This window comes from Ursus arctos, unplaced genomic scaffold, assembly GCF_023065955.2.
Source record: "Ursus arctos isolate Adak ecotype North America unplaced genomic scaffold, UrsArc2.0 scaffold_9, whole genome shotgun sequence".
In the NCBI taxonomy this organism is placed as follows: Eukaryota; Metazoa; Chordata; class Mammalia; order Carnivora; family Ursidae; genus Ursus; species Ursus arctos.
The window spans coordinates 38,169,211-38,183,996 of record NW_026623111.1 but is presented as its reverse complement, the minus strand read 5'-3'; the positions used below and the strand labels follow the sequence as shown (position 1 = coordinate 38,183,996).

Below are 14,786 nucleotides of genomic sequence, written 5' to 3'. Positions count from 1 at the left end.
AAATTACCTCTAAATGAGCATCCAATATTTTTAGCACTGTTAATATATGTGAAGCAAATATCTTCAATTTTAATGCATATGTCAATTTGATAAAGCATAGCATCTACACTTTAGAGATTCCTACAAATACTGAAATATTAAATTGCACTATATTTCACAACTTTCGGCAGGTTTTAAAAAAGGGAGATACGGTCCCTGCCTTGAAAGAAGTAGAACCCAGCCGTGACACTTAACAGTTTATTAGTGAGCTTCTCTTGTGTTTCTTGTGTTGAAGACACTGGAAAATGGCTAGGATCGTTGGGGAGAGATGGATTCAGATATAACTCATGTACTTGGAGGTGCTATGGTCTAATGGTGAAGTTATCCATATGTAAATTTAAAAGGGCATTAAAGAAGCAATTAAGGGGAATCAGTGACTGAATATGGTGGACTCAACATTTAGACTCAGATTAATCTGCTATTATAGCAGCATTGCCTAGACAAAACCAGGCCTGATGATTTGAGTTGGTTGTGTAGAGTGAATCAGAAATTTAACATGCATTGGATAGGATAGATGTGGATGCATGTGCCTTTGGTGTCTAGAGTCACATCTGGTTGGCTTACTGTGATTTCCGCTCTGGTGGGTGAATAGTCTCTCTGCATGTGGTTATAGTCCCACCTTAAACACTTGGTGTATGTGTAGCTTTATTTTTTTTAAACCTTAATGCTTTCTCCTTGCGAACTGACTCAGCTAGTATGCAGGCATTGTGCAGAAGCACAGGGGAGTTAACGCCTGTTAGGGCAACTTTCTTCCACATGGAATTAATTGGCGGATGAGTATCCCAGCCTTCTGTCCGGTAGGGGTTGGGGCTGGGGTGGTTTGAGATGTGTTTTACATGGTTCTTCAGAGGGTCCATAACAGGACCGAACTTTGGCCCTTAGCAAGAATCAGCTCAACAATGCACCATTTATTGGCATTTCTTCTTGTCTACCTTATGCCCTCATTGTTGCATCCCAGTTCTTTTCTCAGGCACTGCTTTGGGGGTAACCCAAACTTTTTTTTATGCTTTTTTTTTTTTTAATGCTTTTGCCAGCTTATGCATTGTGCTACATGTGTGATTTTATTGGACAGTTGCAAAATGTTATAATGAAAGAACTGATTTTTGTCATTGAAGTGTTCGCAGGTTTTAAAAATTAATTTACTATTATTCCTTAAGTTTAAAAATATATATATTCTTAAGTTTTTTGCTCGTTAAATTTTTAGAATTTAACATTAAGTGCCAGACTAATAGATTTTATGTAACAAAAGGAGTATGTAAAGATATATGTACATAATATGTTTCAGGATTTCTCTGTAGCATTATTTATAATTGGAAATAACCTAAATGTCCAGTAAGAAATTGGTTAAATAAATGATGATATGTAAATCTACGTGATATGCAGCTATAAATATCATGTATGAACTTATATAATAATGGTAAGTGCTTATAGTATGTTAAAAGACTATAAAGTTATGTATCAATTAGTACAGCATGACCTTATTTTTAAAAAAGTATGAAATGTATACCAAAACAATTGGAGATCATTCAGAATGTTAGTAGTTAGTTATTTCTAGCTAAATGACTCTGGGTAATTAATGTTTTTATTTCAAATGTTCTACACTTAAATAAATTTTTATGAAGAACATTTCTTCTATTAGACTGGAAGGAAAATTTTTTTTCTTTAGTCCTTAGCTCTTCAAAGTAGTTTAGTGTGATGCTCACTTTAAAGTATTGTGGAATTATCAAAGAAAATCATTGCAACATTTTAATTTCTGTTATCTTTGTCTTAGGTTTGGAGCTGTTCAGGATGTTTCTGTATATTTCACATGCCCTGTATCCAGAAGTGGGCTAAAGATAGCCAGTTTCTGGTATCTTCTCCTTTGACGGATGACGATTTTGGAAAGAGAGATTATCCTTGGCCATGGTAACTTTCTGCTAATTTAGTTGGAATAGTAAGTTGTAAAATAAATGAAAATTGTAGGTCATAAGTTGCCTTATTGGCAGTTTCAGAGTCCATGTTGGGCCTTCGTTAGTTTGGTTTGTGGAGTTATAGTACTTTGATAATGGCTTCTATTTTTTTTTCCAATTTGTGTAACTACTTGTTCCTTTCAAAAACCAATAAATCATTCAGACTTTACTTTTTCTTCTGCGAAACGTCTCCTTAATTATCTTTTTTAAAGAACTTCCATTTCTTTCAAATTCTGTAGGACTAGAATCCTTCTTAATTCTGGTACTTCTCTTCTGGAGTTACTGTTAGTATACATTAGTTAGTATCACATGGTACAAGATGGCCATCTAATGTATTTTGATCATAGGCTTGCTGATTTTATCTTTGTAATCTCTCAAACTGCAGGTGTATATTATCCAATCTTACCAGTTTTATTTCATTAGTATGGCTTATCAATGATGAATATTTGATTGTGAACTTCTGTTATATTTCTAGAAAGAGTTGGGGAGTGGAAAATTTATATCTCTGCTAAATAAAGATAATAAAAAATTTATCCATACTGGCAGTTCCGGGGGTAGATTTACCATCAGGATAATGAAGCATAAACTTCAGGGCTTCTGTGTTCATATAAATATTCACTTTTGTAGCTAATTTTATATTCTTAACAGAGGCCCCTAAATTGTATAAGATTCAGACCCTGGAAAACCTGGATCCGTATCAGACCTCCCCTTATTACCACGAATACTGATACATTTGTAAAATTGTGGTGGTGTAGTGGTTTTTTTTAAAGTAGGCTCCACGATGAACTGACAGCCACTGAGGTGCCCCTGTGGTAGTGTAGTTTTTCCAAAACATTTTAGACACACTAGTTACTTTGAAAAATAATTCTCAGCATTCTGTGAGGGTTTTTATTCCCATGTTAATGGGATATTGAAATTGATGAAGCAAAACGATATATTCAGGTTTCTCTTAAGTGGTGAAGCCAGGATTTGAAACCTAGGATTTCTGACTTCTAAATTCGGTGCCTTTTCTATTCTTTTGAGTTGTCTCTTATAATACTATTTTTAGAGATATTTGTTTTGTTCGCATTGAATATTAGCTTCTCTGAAACAGTTTAAAATTTCAGAGTCTGTATGTGTTTTGCTACTACATATTTGTGGATTTCAGTGTTCAATAGGTACAAAATTAAACTAGATATTCAGACTTCATTTTAGAGGTCTAAGCCTTATGCATACTGTTTATTACCCTTGCTCAACTCATTCTATTTTAAGTGGTCATTTTGCCACAGTGCTGGGAAGTACCAGTTAAAAGGGGAATGAACTTCTGAGGAACAAAAAATTCAATCAGCTGTGTAGTAGTAACCTTTGCATTCTATATTTCATATTTTTAAAGAAAATCAATGACTATTCTAGATTTGTTTAATCCTCACCAAGGTGGAGCTAGAACTTGATACAAATATTAGTAGTTCTAAATTTGTTGTTTTGTGGAATTCAAACATTTAAAATGTTTAAATGTTTCTACTAAGATGTTGCTTGCTTGTATTTAAGACATTGACATAATTACATTTCATTATCGCATGCCATTATTTTAAATAAAACACATGCATTTGCACATAATGCCGTTACCTCTCCCAATCTCCTAGAACAATTTAGCCTCTCTGTTGATGGGCAGTATTAGGGTGTTGTGAGCTGCTTTTTAGCCATCCATATCTAGGCTTATTTAAAGTACACATCCCCCTCCACATTAGCTTAGAGGAATATAGACGTTTTCCCCTTATAATTCTTCCAACCAAATAATTTTAGTTAGTTATTCTAGATGAAACATGGTATTTTGTTTTTGATTTTTGATTACAAAAATAAATATCTTTGGTTATTCTGAATTTTTATGTGGCATTTATTTGGAAACAGAACATGGTCTCAGGGGCACCTGGGTGGCTCAGTCAGTTAAGCATCTGCCTTCATCTCAGGTCATGATCCCAGAGTCCCGGGATTGAGTCCCACATCAGACTCCCTGCTCAGCAGGGACTCTGCTTCTCCCTCTGCCCCTCAGCCCACTCATGCTCTCTCTCACTCTCTCTCTCTCTCTCAAATAAATAAATAAAATCTTAAAAAAAAAAAAAAGAACATGGTCACAGGACAATGAAAATATAAATGATACAAAAGAAAGTGATGACATGAGACTTTTTCCAGTATAGTATACTATCTATACTCATTTGGGAATAGTAAGGGTTAGAACATCTTTTTAGAATGACACAATCTGTGATCCACAAGTGAATTTAATAGGGCTGAAGGTTAACACTGCTTTATTTTAATTGTGGTAGGTAAAAATCTTTCTGCTCTAGCAGAGAAAATGAAACAATATTTGAACTTTCCTTTGATTTAAGCACATTTGTTATGTATCTATTTTGTATTAGATGTTGAGAAATTCTTTATTTCCCCTCAATTCTAAATTGTAGGCATGTTTCTTGCTACTGTATTGCCTACCTATAACCTGGTTTTTCTCTTCTGTTTGCTGCTGCTAATATATTTTACTTATTTGCAGGTCTCCCAACCAAACTTTTAAAACACTGAGCTTTATAAAAATTGGAATGATTACCTCAAGAATAAAGTTCATCTGCTTAGTAGAAAGCTAATGTTGCTTTCTTTTTGTAGCTTCATTCTAACTATGTTTAATACAGTAGCAACTAGCCACATGTGGTTATTTAAATTTTGAAAAATTATAATAAATTCTGTTTCTTTCTCAGTTGTATATATTAGCCACATTTTAAGTGCTCACTGGTCATATGTGGCTAGTGGCTACTGATTTGAACATGGTAGGTTCCAACATTTCAAATTATATTGGACAGAGCTGTTCTAAATGGTTGAAATTGATTTTTGTAAAATCTTATTTCTTACTAGTATAAAGATGGAGCAGAGGGTGCATTAATATAAAATTAATTGAGTATACTCTCCTTCTAAGTATGTTTATATTCCTGTTTCTCATGTCACTTTTAAAAATGAAATTAATTTCAGTAATTTCATTCTTTTTTGTAGTCCAAAATGTAGGTTTGAATACAAACGATCTGACACACCTAGTAGGTACTATTGCTATTGTGGAAAAGTAGAAGATCCACCTTTAGATCCATGGCTTGTGCCTCATTCATGCGGCCAAGTATGTGAGAGAGAATTTAAACCTCCTTGTGGCCATAAGTGTTTACTCCTCTGTCATCCAGGTGAGTTAAATATTACATTTCTAATTATTTGTGGGTGGTTACTTCTTATGTTGAGGCAGGAAAAAAAATTGTGAAAGTTTAATTCAGAACTTAAGTTTACATAAGAAAATATTAGAAGGGAATGTCTTTCAAAGTATCAGTAAAGAAAGCTTTCCAAATTACTGAAAGGCGTAGGAATTGAACGTTTTAAATTTTGATTCGTGATTTTTTTTTCCCCCTTTCATTGGGTTCTAGGTCCCTGCCCTCCTTGTCCAAAGATGGTCACAACTACTTGTTACTGTAGAAAAGCAAAACCGATACCTCGTAGGTGCAGTGCTAAGGAATGGTCCTGTCAGCAGCCATGTGGGCGGAAGTTGCTTTGTGGACAACATAAATGTGAAAATCCTTGTCATGCAGGTAAAAACGCCATACCTGTTAGGTGTTCTGACTTTCCAAGTAAAAATCAAAGCAGTCTTTACTGGGTTTGTAATGTTTCTGTGCTAATTTATCATTGCGATTTTAGGCAATTGTCCGCCCTGTCCAAGAGTTAGTAGACAAAAGTGTGTCTGTGGGAAACAAGTAGCTGAAAGAAGCTGTGCAAGTCCACGGTGGCACTGTGATCAAGTGAGTGTATATGCGTGGGTATGAAAGAGTACAGAAAACATAAACAACTCAAAATGCTAATTAGGTTTAGCTGGATAAAAGAAGAAGAGCAAATCAAATGAATTCTATTCATGTTTTAGGAAACTGTTTTCCAATTTAGTGTAATTTTAATTATTGGAGGAAATTTTTTCTTTCCAAATAAATAGCTGTTTGTTGTATTTTGGATTCAGTACATATGTACTCTGCTTCTCGCTGTCTCTCCTTCCTTGTCTTTCCCTTTTCTTCAACTAACACCACTCCCTTCTTCTTGAGTTAATTCAGTTGAGGAAGTAGGATTTTGTAGATTGTCCTAAATTGACATGGTTTTAGTATCATTTGGAAATCTTTGGTAGATGGCCATATGAAGCTTTCCCCCCCTGTATTTTAAAAATATACTCTTTGGTACATAGGAAATGTATGTGTGTATGTTTGTATGCATACGTATATGTTTATGTATATGTATGCGATACCTATATAGGATATAAAACATAATATGAAGAACATAAAGAAGTTGCTTGTGATTGAAAAATGGATTAGGTCATGCACAAAGTCTTTTCGTTAACATATAAGTCTTATGTGCTTATTGCATTTTAGGTGTGTGGAAAAACACTGCCATGTGGTAATCATACATGTGAGCAGGTTTGCCATGTTGGTCCTTGTGGAGAATGTCCTCGATCTGGGAAGAGGTTCTGTCCATGTCAGAAGTCAAGTAAGACTTTTTTTTAAACCTTTAATGGAATATGATTATTTCTCATGTTCACTTAGAGTATGTTCCTAATTAAATTAGATTTCTGTGGGAGTTCATAATGTAATTTCAGTAAAAATACGAATTTAATACTAGATTTCTTTTTTGCATTTGGTGAAAGGACAACATAGCATAGTGGGTTAAGAACTCAGAATTTAGAGTCAGGCATATCCTGGTTCAGATTCCACCTTCATGAACTGTAGTTTTCTCAAGTTAAATGCAGTAATAATATTTTCTTTATAAGATAAAGTGAATGGAATGAGTGAGAATTAAATGATAAAATGTGCATAAAGTATTTGGTGTAGTGTCTGGCAATAAAGGAAACCTCATAATCATAGACTGTCATCATTATTGTACTGTGTATTAGGTTATGGGTGAATTTGATTTGGCTGCTTTGAGGTAAGGCACAGAACATTGCCATTTGAGTGTACTTCTTTAACTCTGCCCCAATACCAGCACACATATTTATAAGATTATTGCCAACACTTGTCCTAATATGTGTAGGTTAAAGGTCAGTTTCATAATGTTCTCAAGTCTACATCTTTTTTTTCTTCTAATCCCGTGAGGTTGTTAAGAGCAAATTTTTTTTTTATAATTCTGTTTATTGTAGAATTCTTCATAGAGGTTTATATGGTCTTTTTTATTTAGATAAGTATTTCGGAAGTAGTTAGCTCATAAACACGTGTCTTGAGGATGGTAACTTGTTATGTGTCAAATTCTTTTTAAAAAACATAAACTTTTTTATTAGGGATTATTTTCATTAAATTTAACTCTTTCCAATAATTATGTAGATGCATAAATTCATAGTCTGAAAGGGCTATCATTCTTTAGGGAGCCAAAAGAACGTGGCATGTTGTTAGTGCTTTATAATAATGTATCTTATGACCTTTGACTTTTGTCTGCTTTTAGAGTTTTCTTTGCCGTGTACAGAAGACGTACCAACTTGTGGAGATAGTTGTGACAAAGTACTTGAATGTGGAATCCATAGATGTTCACAGCGTTGTCACCGAGGTCCTTGTGAAACATGCAGACAAGTTAGTCATCTCCTGTAATAATTAAAGAATCACCTATCCGAGTATATCAAATGGGATTATGCTATAATTGTTTTCCATTAGTTTCATAAACATCTGTGTGATGATCTGTATGAGCTTAGTGGCCTAATATTTATGGTAGAGAAGCAGGAGTGTGCGCCAACAATCAAGTCTAAAAATTAACCTTTGTTTGAGTTTCTTGGTAAAAGTTTAAACATTGTCATTTTTATAATCTAGCATGGGGTATCTGTTTTCAGAAGATATTCAAAGCAATGATAAGTTGGCCTAGTGATGATGGAAAGAAATGAGCTGTTAAAATTATATATATCATTTTGGTTTTGACCATACTACTAAATAATCTAATTCTTTTACTGAAGCAAGATGTGCAGATGGTATGGTGTAACTAGATGTTATTTTAATGCGTGCTATTGTTTTACTATTTAATATCTAATTTTTACTAAGTTTAATAATGAAATTCTATGAAGTCTTTTTGGAACAAAGTAAGATACAAACGTCTTAGGAAATTCAGCTTTATTTTTGGTAAAGTCCTTTATACGAAAGACTTTTAAAACTTTCCTTCTTTATTCTTTACTAATTATAGAGATTGCAGCGTGGGGGGGGGGAACCATGTCAACAAAAGTTAGTTTAAATAAGGCACTTATTTGATTCTTCCAGGAAGTGGAAAAGCATTGTCGTTGTGGAAAGCATACGAAACGAATGCCATGTCACAAGCCTTATCTGTGCGAGACTAAGTGTGTTAAGATGCGGGACTGTCAGAAGCATCAGTGTAGGAGAAAGGTATGTGTAGTAAGCCTGGGAAACTGATTTAAAAATTGTCTTGAATTTGTATTTTTGAGCCTATGATAAGTGCCATCATGATTTGTTCTTCAGGTGTTCAAGCATGTTTTTTGCTTTCCGTATGAAATACTAATAAATATTCTCGATTAATCTTAATTGTTTATATTTGTGGGAAATCTTACCAGGGTTTTTAAATGACAGGGTCTCTTTTTGGTCCTGGGCATAAACCTTTTAACTTGGTTCTTGGACTGTTTCTTTTCCCTGGATTTTAAAACATCACAGTAGTGTTAGAGCGATAGTTCATTTGGTGATAGAGGCTTAACTTCTAGTGTTTAAATCTTATTTATAGACACTTGGTTCCATGTAAGATGGACTGGAGTATTTTATTAAGTCAGTAGACTTGTAGTTTTTTTAAGTTCCATTTATCATTATGAATTATCCCTCTACTTTTGGTAAGATTTCCTTGTTCTTAAATCTATTGAAATATAGTGATACTAACTGTTTTAATGTTAATACAGATATCTTTTTCTATTCTTTTACTTTTAACTTATATTTAAAGTGGATTTCTTATAGACCACATTTAGATATTATTTTATATTATCTTCCACTTTAAATGTTGACGATCTTTGTCATTTAATTTGGGTGTAGATCATTTACATTGAATGTGATCTTTAATATGGTAGGATTTAAATCTGTCATTTTGCTATTTATTTTCTGTTTGCCCATCTGTTGTTTGTTCTTTTTCCCTCTTGTGTTTTCTATTTGATCAAATATTGTTTTTCAATGATTCATTCTAACCCCTTTATTGGATTCTCACACATTTTATATCCATGTATTTTATAAACCCCAAATACATTGTTTCTATTTTTGCTTTAAATAGATATATCTTTTAAAGAGTTTAAAAAAATAAGAAAAATAGTCTTATATATTTATCATCAAATTCACTATTTTTGGTGCTTTTCATCCTTTTACATAGATTTGTGTTTCTGTTTTCATTTTCTTTTTGTTGGAAGAACTTCTTTTAATATTTTTTGTAATGCTGGTCATGACGTCTTTCAACTTTTATGAACTATCTTCAGCCATTGTGAAAAATATTTCTATAGTAGAATTCTAGTTTGACAACATTTCCCCCATACTTTAAAGATGTTGCTCCATTATCTTTTAGCTTGCATTTTTTTTTCCAACAAAGTGTGTGCTGGGATGGCTGTCTTTGTTCTTCTCTACTGTATGTAATGTCTCTTTTTTCTTTGCTATTTTTAGAGATTTTTCCCTATACTGTTGATTTTCAGCAGTTTATTTGTGGCGTTCCTGTGTATAGCTTTCTTCTTGTTTCTTTAGCTTAGTTTTTGTTGAGCTTCTCTGAATTTGTTTATAGTTTTCATCACAGTTGTGAAGTTTTCATTCTTTGTTTCTTCAAATATTTTTCCCCCATGCATCACCTTCTGAGACTGCAGCGATGTGTATGTTAGTTGCTTAAAGTCTCACAGTTTGCTGATGCTCCATTTATTATTTAGTCCTTTTATTTTCTGTATTTTATTTTAGCCTATATAGCTTTGTCTTCAGTAATTTTCTTCTACATTGTCTAATTTGATGTTAATCCCTTCCTGTGTTTTTTCATCTCAGACATAGTACTTTTTTATCTCTGAGAATTGGAGTTGGGTCTTTTGTACATCTCCCATGTCTGTCCTTAGCAGCTCATGCTTTCATCTATCTTCTTGAATATGTGGATGGGCTATACTTTTATAATGCCTATTTTAGTGTCTTCGCCTACTGATGCTGTCATCTATCATTTTTGGGTCTATTTCTATTATTTCTATTGATTGATTTTTCTTCTTTTGGGTGATATTTTCCCGATTGATAATTTTTTATTAGTTTCCAGACATTGTCAACTTTACATTTTGGATGCTGGGGATTTGTTTTGTTTGGTATTTCTTTAAATATTTTTAAGCTACATTCTGGGTTGAAGTCAAGTTATTTAGAAATCATTTGCTTCTTCTGAGGCTTGATTTTTTGTTTGTTTTAGGCGGGATAAGGCCACCCTTTTATCTAGTGCTCATTTGGTGTCATTACTGAGGCAGTAATTCTTCTAAGTGCTCTACTTGATGCCTGTGTATTAGGAGGCTCTTCCACTCTGTCCATGGGAGCACAAACTATGCCTAGCCTTGAATAATTTCTGGAAATGGTTGTGCCTTCTCCTTCCAGTGGTTCTTTCTCAGATGGGAGTAGTTTCCTATTATACATGAAAAGACCAGTGCTCAGCCAAAGACTTAATGGGTCCTTTCTTGAGTTCTCCAGAACTTTCTCTGTACTCCTACCACTTCTCCACAAATTCAGGCCACACTGACTTCTCTGATCTATGAATTTTGTCTCCTCAGCTTGGTAAGACCACCAGACTCTGCTTGTGATCTTCTTCCTTGTGTTGTAGCCTGGAAACCTCCAGATCTAAGCACAAGCTATCATAGAACTCACCTTGTTTGTTTCTCTTCTTTTAGAGATTGTTGTCCTGTGCTGCCTAATTGTCTAATGTCGAAAAACTGTTGCTTCATATATTTTGTCTGATATTCTGGTTGTTTAAAACAGGAGAGTAAATCTGATCATTATTACTCCCATCATGGTCAAAACCAGAAATATGTTGAAAGGCTTATTCAAGTCATGGACCACATAATTTTCTTTTCTCCCAGTGTTACTGGCAGAGTGATAGGCACGTAGTATTACTTGGTAAACTTTTTCTAATTGAGTGAATTATTTTGACTTTTAGTTGCTTTTCAATAGTGTATATTCTGTTTTGAGCTATTTTTATACACTGAAACTTGTTCTTAAGTAGGTTACAACCTGAAGTTTCTTTAAGACCGTTGTAGTCTGTATTTTTTCCCAAAGTTTGGATATATGAGAGGTCAAGGAAGGAGTTAGGATGGCAAGATGGGCTTTAAGCAGTTGCTTTGTGTTCATGAATGAAATTGGGGGAGGTCTGCACAAATGGATTGGATTCTTTATTTTCCTGGTGAGAAAATAAAGTTAGAAGCAATTAGCCTTTCTCTGTTTCTCTCCTTTAGTTAGTCTTTGATGCCATGGTTTGAAAATAACTGCCAAACTAATCTATACATTGAACCATACATTGATTTATTTTCATTAAATTAAAAAAAATAGACTTAATTGTTTGCCTGAATTGACAATAGGATTTGACCAGATCCATTCCTTTGGTTAATATTGGCAATCTCTGCATAGATAAGTAGGAATGAAATTTTTTAATGGGACTGTTCTAAGTCACAGAATAATTAAAGGGCAAGGAAATTTAGCTTGATTTCATTAAATTAGGTCATGGTCTAGTTAAATATATAAGTTCTTAATATATACAGTCTACTTAGAATAATGTTGATCCTCTTGAATACTTTTATTCTTATGGTGAAAAGAAGTATCTTTTGCTTTTCGTGAGTTCTGAGAATAACTAGTAATGACATTCATATTATGTGTGGTTTTCAAATGACCTGTTCTTTATATATTGCTTTCCCTTCAGTGTTGCCCTGGAAACTGTCCACCTTGTGATCAAAACTGTGGACGGACTTTAGGATGTAGAAACCATAAATGTCCATCTGTCTGCCACAGAGGTAAAATTTAACAATAGCTGTAATTTAATGTTTGTATTTACAGTGCTTTATAGTTGATAAAGAGTTTTTACATTCATTATCTTACCTCTTAATAACCTTGAGAAGATAGGGCAGTCACCAGTATCCCCATTTTATGGACAAGGAGATTGAAGCTAAAGATACTTCAGTGACTTACTCCTAGAAATATCTAGTAAAGCAGTATAGCTAAGATTTGAACCCAGGCCTTCTGAATATAAAAGTTTTTGTTCTTTCTATAACGCCATGTTATTTCCTTACTTCTTCTCAACCTCCTCCATACAGTTTTTCCATTAAGTAATAAGTTCTTAGGTTTTTCAGTGTTATTTTGAATTTTAGACATTTAAATGGACTTTAGTAAGGGATTGGATGTATCCTAAGCCAGTGGTTCTCAGTCTTTTTGGTCTCAGGATCCTTTTACATCCTTTTTTGTACTCAAAGACCTTTTGTTAATGTTGGTTTTATCTATTGGTACTTATTGTATTTAAAATACAATGTAACAATGTTTATGGTTTTATTTAAAAATAGCAATAATAAACCCATTACATCTTAATATGGTAACTTTTTTTTGGTGAAAGGTAACTATTTTCTGAGTAAATGCAGTGAGAAGAATGATATTGTTTTACATTTCTGCAAATGTCTTTAATGTCTAGCTTAATGGAGGATAGGCAAAATTCACATGTGTGCTTCTGCATTCAATTTGTTATTATACCACTTGACCCATGGCATCTGGAAAACTACTCTATGCATGTGAGACCTTTTAGACCTCCTGAAAAGGTCTCAGGGTTGGTGAGTTATTAGACATTGAAAACTGAGTTAACAGGGTGCCTGGGTGGCTCAGTTGGTTAAGTGTCTACCTTCAGCTCAGGTCATGATCTCAGGGTCCTAGGAGGGAACCTTCTGTGTCCTCAGCTCCCTGCTCAGCAGGGACCCTGCTTTTCCCTCTGCCCTTCCCCTGCCCATGCTCCCTCTCTTTTGCACACCCTCTGTGTCTCAAATAAATAAAAAAATTTTTTTAAAAGTCTTAAAAAAAAAAAAAAGAAAAGAAAACCGAGTTAACTTTACCCATTTGGAGTAGGTTGATGTGAAAAGGAATACTGATTGTATAGGGCAGTGGGAAGGGCATGGATTTTAGGGTAAGAGGTCCTGATTGAAGTCTGGATTCTGGAACTTAGTAGCTTTATGACCTGGGACAGACTATATTGTTTTTGTTATCTTCCTTTGGGGTTAGGTGGATGCTAGATACCTCTCTTAATCCTCTCAAAAGTTCAAAAAGTATATTGTGCTACTGTTATTTTGTACAGTAAGGAAACAGTCAAAGAGACTATTGGCCAAATGTCATAGAACTAGTTGCAGGGTCAGATGTGAACTCAAACTTTAATGATCTTTCCATCCTATCACATTACCTGCCTGTTAGGAAAAGTGGCAGTTTGAATTGACCCTGTAGACTTTTTCCTGTGAGTGTTCTCTGATTTGTTGGTGTCTTTAAATTGTGAAAGAATTTTATTTTTTTAAAGTCCTATTACATCATTAATTCATTAGATTTTATTAACACTCTAAATTTAGTCATTAATTCCATTAAAAAAGTATTTTTGAGTGTTTGCTAAGTACCAGGCACTGGGAATATATAAACAGTATTGACAAAGTGCCTGCTCTTATGGAACTTATTTTTTTACTTCCCCTCAGTTAGAATATAAATAAGTAATCAAATTAATATGAAATATTAGGTAGTGACAATTACAGAGAGAAACTCTAGTGTGATCAGGAGAGCACTCTAGAAAGATGATATCTGAGAGGAATCCCAAAAGAAGTAAGGGATTATAAACCATGTGAAAGAGGAGGTGGGGGATAGTGTTTTGGGCAAGAAAGCAGTAATTACAAAGGCCTTGAGATGGGAGCATTTGAAAGAATTCACAAAGAGGACTGAAGTAAGTGCTCAAGGGGGCAAATGATAGGAGATGAGGTCAAAGAGGTGGTGGGATAAAGGATTGCTGGAGAAAGACTACATCTAGGACCTTGTCGACTGTTGTTAAAACACTGTCCTTTAAATAGAAAACCTAACTAGTTATATTGCCGTTAAAGACATTGGATCCAGTAGTTTAGAATTCTCTCACCAACTGAACACTAGGCCTAATTGATTTTTACACATGATTTTGAACATTTAAGATGTGTGTGTGTGTGTGTGTGTGTGTGTGTGTGTGTAAGTTCAGTCTCTCCATAAACTATTTGAGAGTATATGTAAAAAGGGAACATGTCCCAACTCATTATATTATCTGACAAGGAAAGTAAGAGAAAATTATAGGCCAATCTAACTCATAACATGTTTGTAAAATATTAAAGTTTCTGCTACTCAAATCCAGCTATCCAGTACGATAGTATTAGCTATCTAAAACCTTAATCTTTCTTAATCAAGTTGGGTTTATTCCAATAATGTATGATTGGTTTAACTTTAGTAAATCTAATGATGTGATTCACCACGTTAATGGTCTAAAGGAAAAGTGAGACTATTTTAGTAAATGTCTAAAAACAGTTGATGAAATTCAACATTCGTATTTGATATAAACTTAATTAGAAATTGAAGGGAGCGTCCTTAATCTGATACAAGTACCTGCAAAAAGGGTAGAGCGAGCATCATACTTAGTGGAGGAGTGTTGAAAACACATCTCACTCTTGTATTGTTTTGAAGCAAATTCCATAAATCCTTCAGTGTTCATTTCTAAAAGGTGGATTCTTAACCTAAAAATAGTTAAAATATTTCTTATATCAGCAAATATCTGCTGTTCATATATTTT

The 14,786-nt window shown here is 33.9% G+C and overlaps 1 protein-coding gene across 8 annotated transcripts in view; it reads left to right on the top strand.

Moving 5' to 3' along the window:
- Nucleotides 1-14,786, top strand: part of NFXL1 (nuclear transcription factor, X-box binding like 1) — a 70,915-nt gene that overhangs the window by 18,353 nt on the left and 37,776 nt on the right. For all 8 annotated transcript variants that reach the window (XM_026508843.4, XM_026508841.4, XM_026508839.4 and 5 more), the window contains exons 5-12: nucleotides 1,811-1,944; nucleotides 5,001-5,179; nucleotides 5,414-5,575; nucleotides 5,682-5,782; nucleotides 6,395-6,509; nucleotides 7,455-7,579; nucleotides 8,252-8,374; nucleotides 11,889-11,979. In XM_026508843.4, coding sequence (XP_026364628.3) covers nucleotides 1,811-1,944; nucleotides 5,001-5,179; nucleotides 5,414-5,575; nucleotides 5,682-5,782; nucleotides 6,395-6,509; nucleotides 7,455-7,579; nucleotides 8,252-8,374; nucleotides 11,889-11,979 — 1,030 coding nt within the window. The remainder of the gene's footprint in view (nucleotides 1-1,810; nucleotides 1,945-5,000; nucleotides 5,180-5,413; nucleotides 5,576-5,681; nucleotides 5,783-6,394; nucleotides 6,510-7,454; nucleotides 7,580-8,251; nucleotides 8,375-11,888; nucleotides 11,980-14,786) is intronic.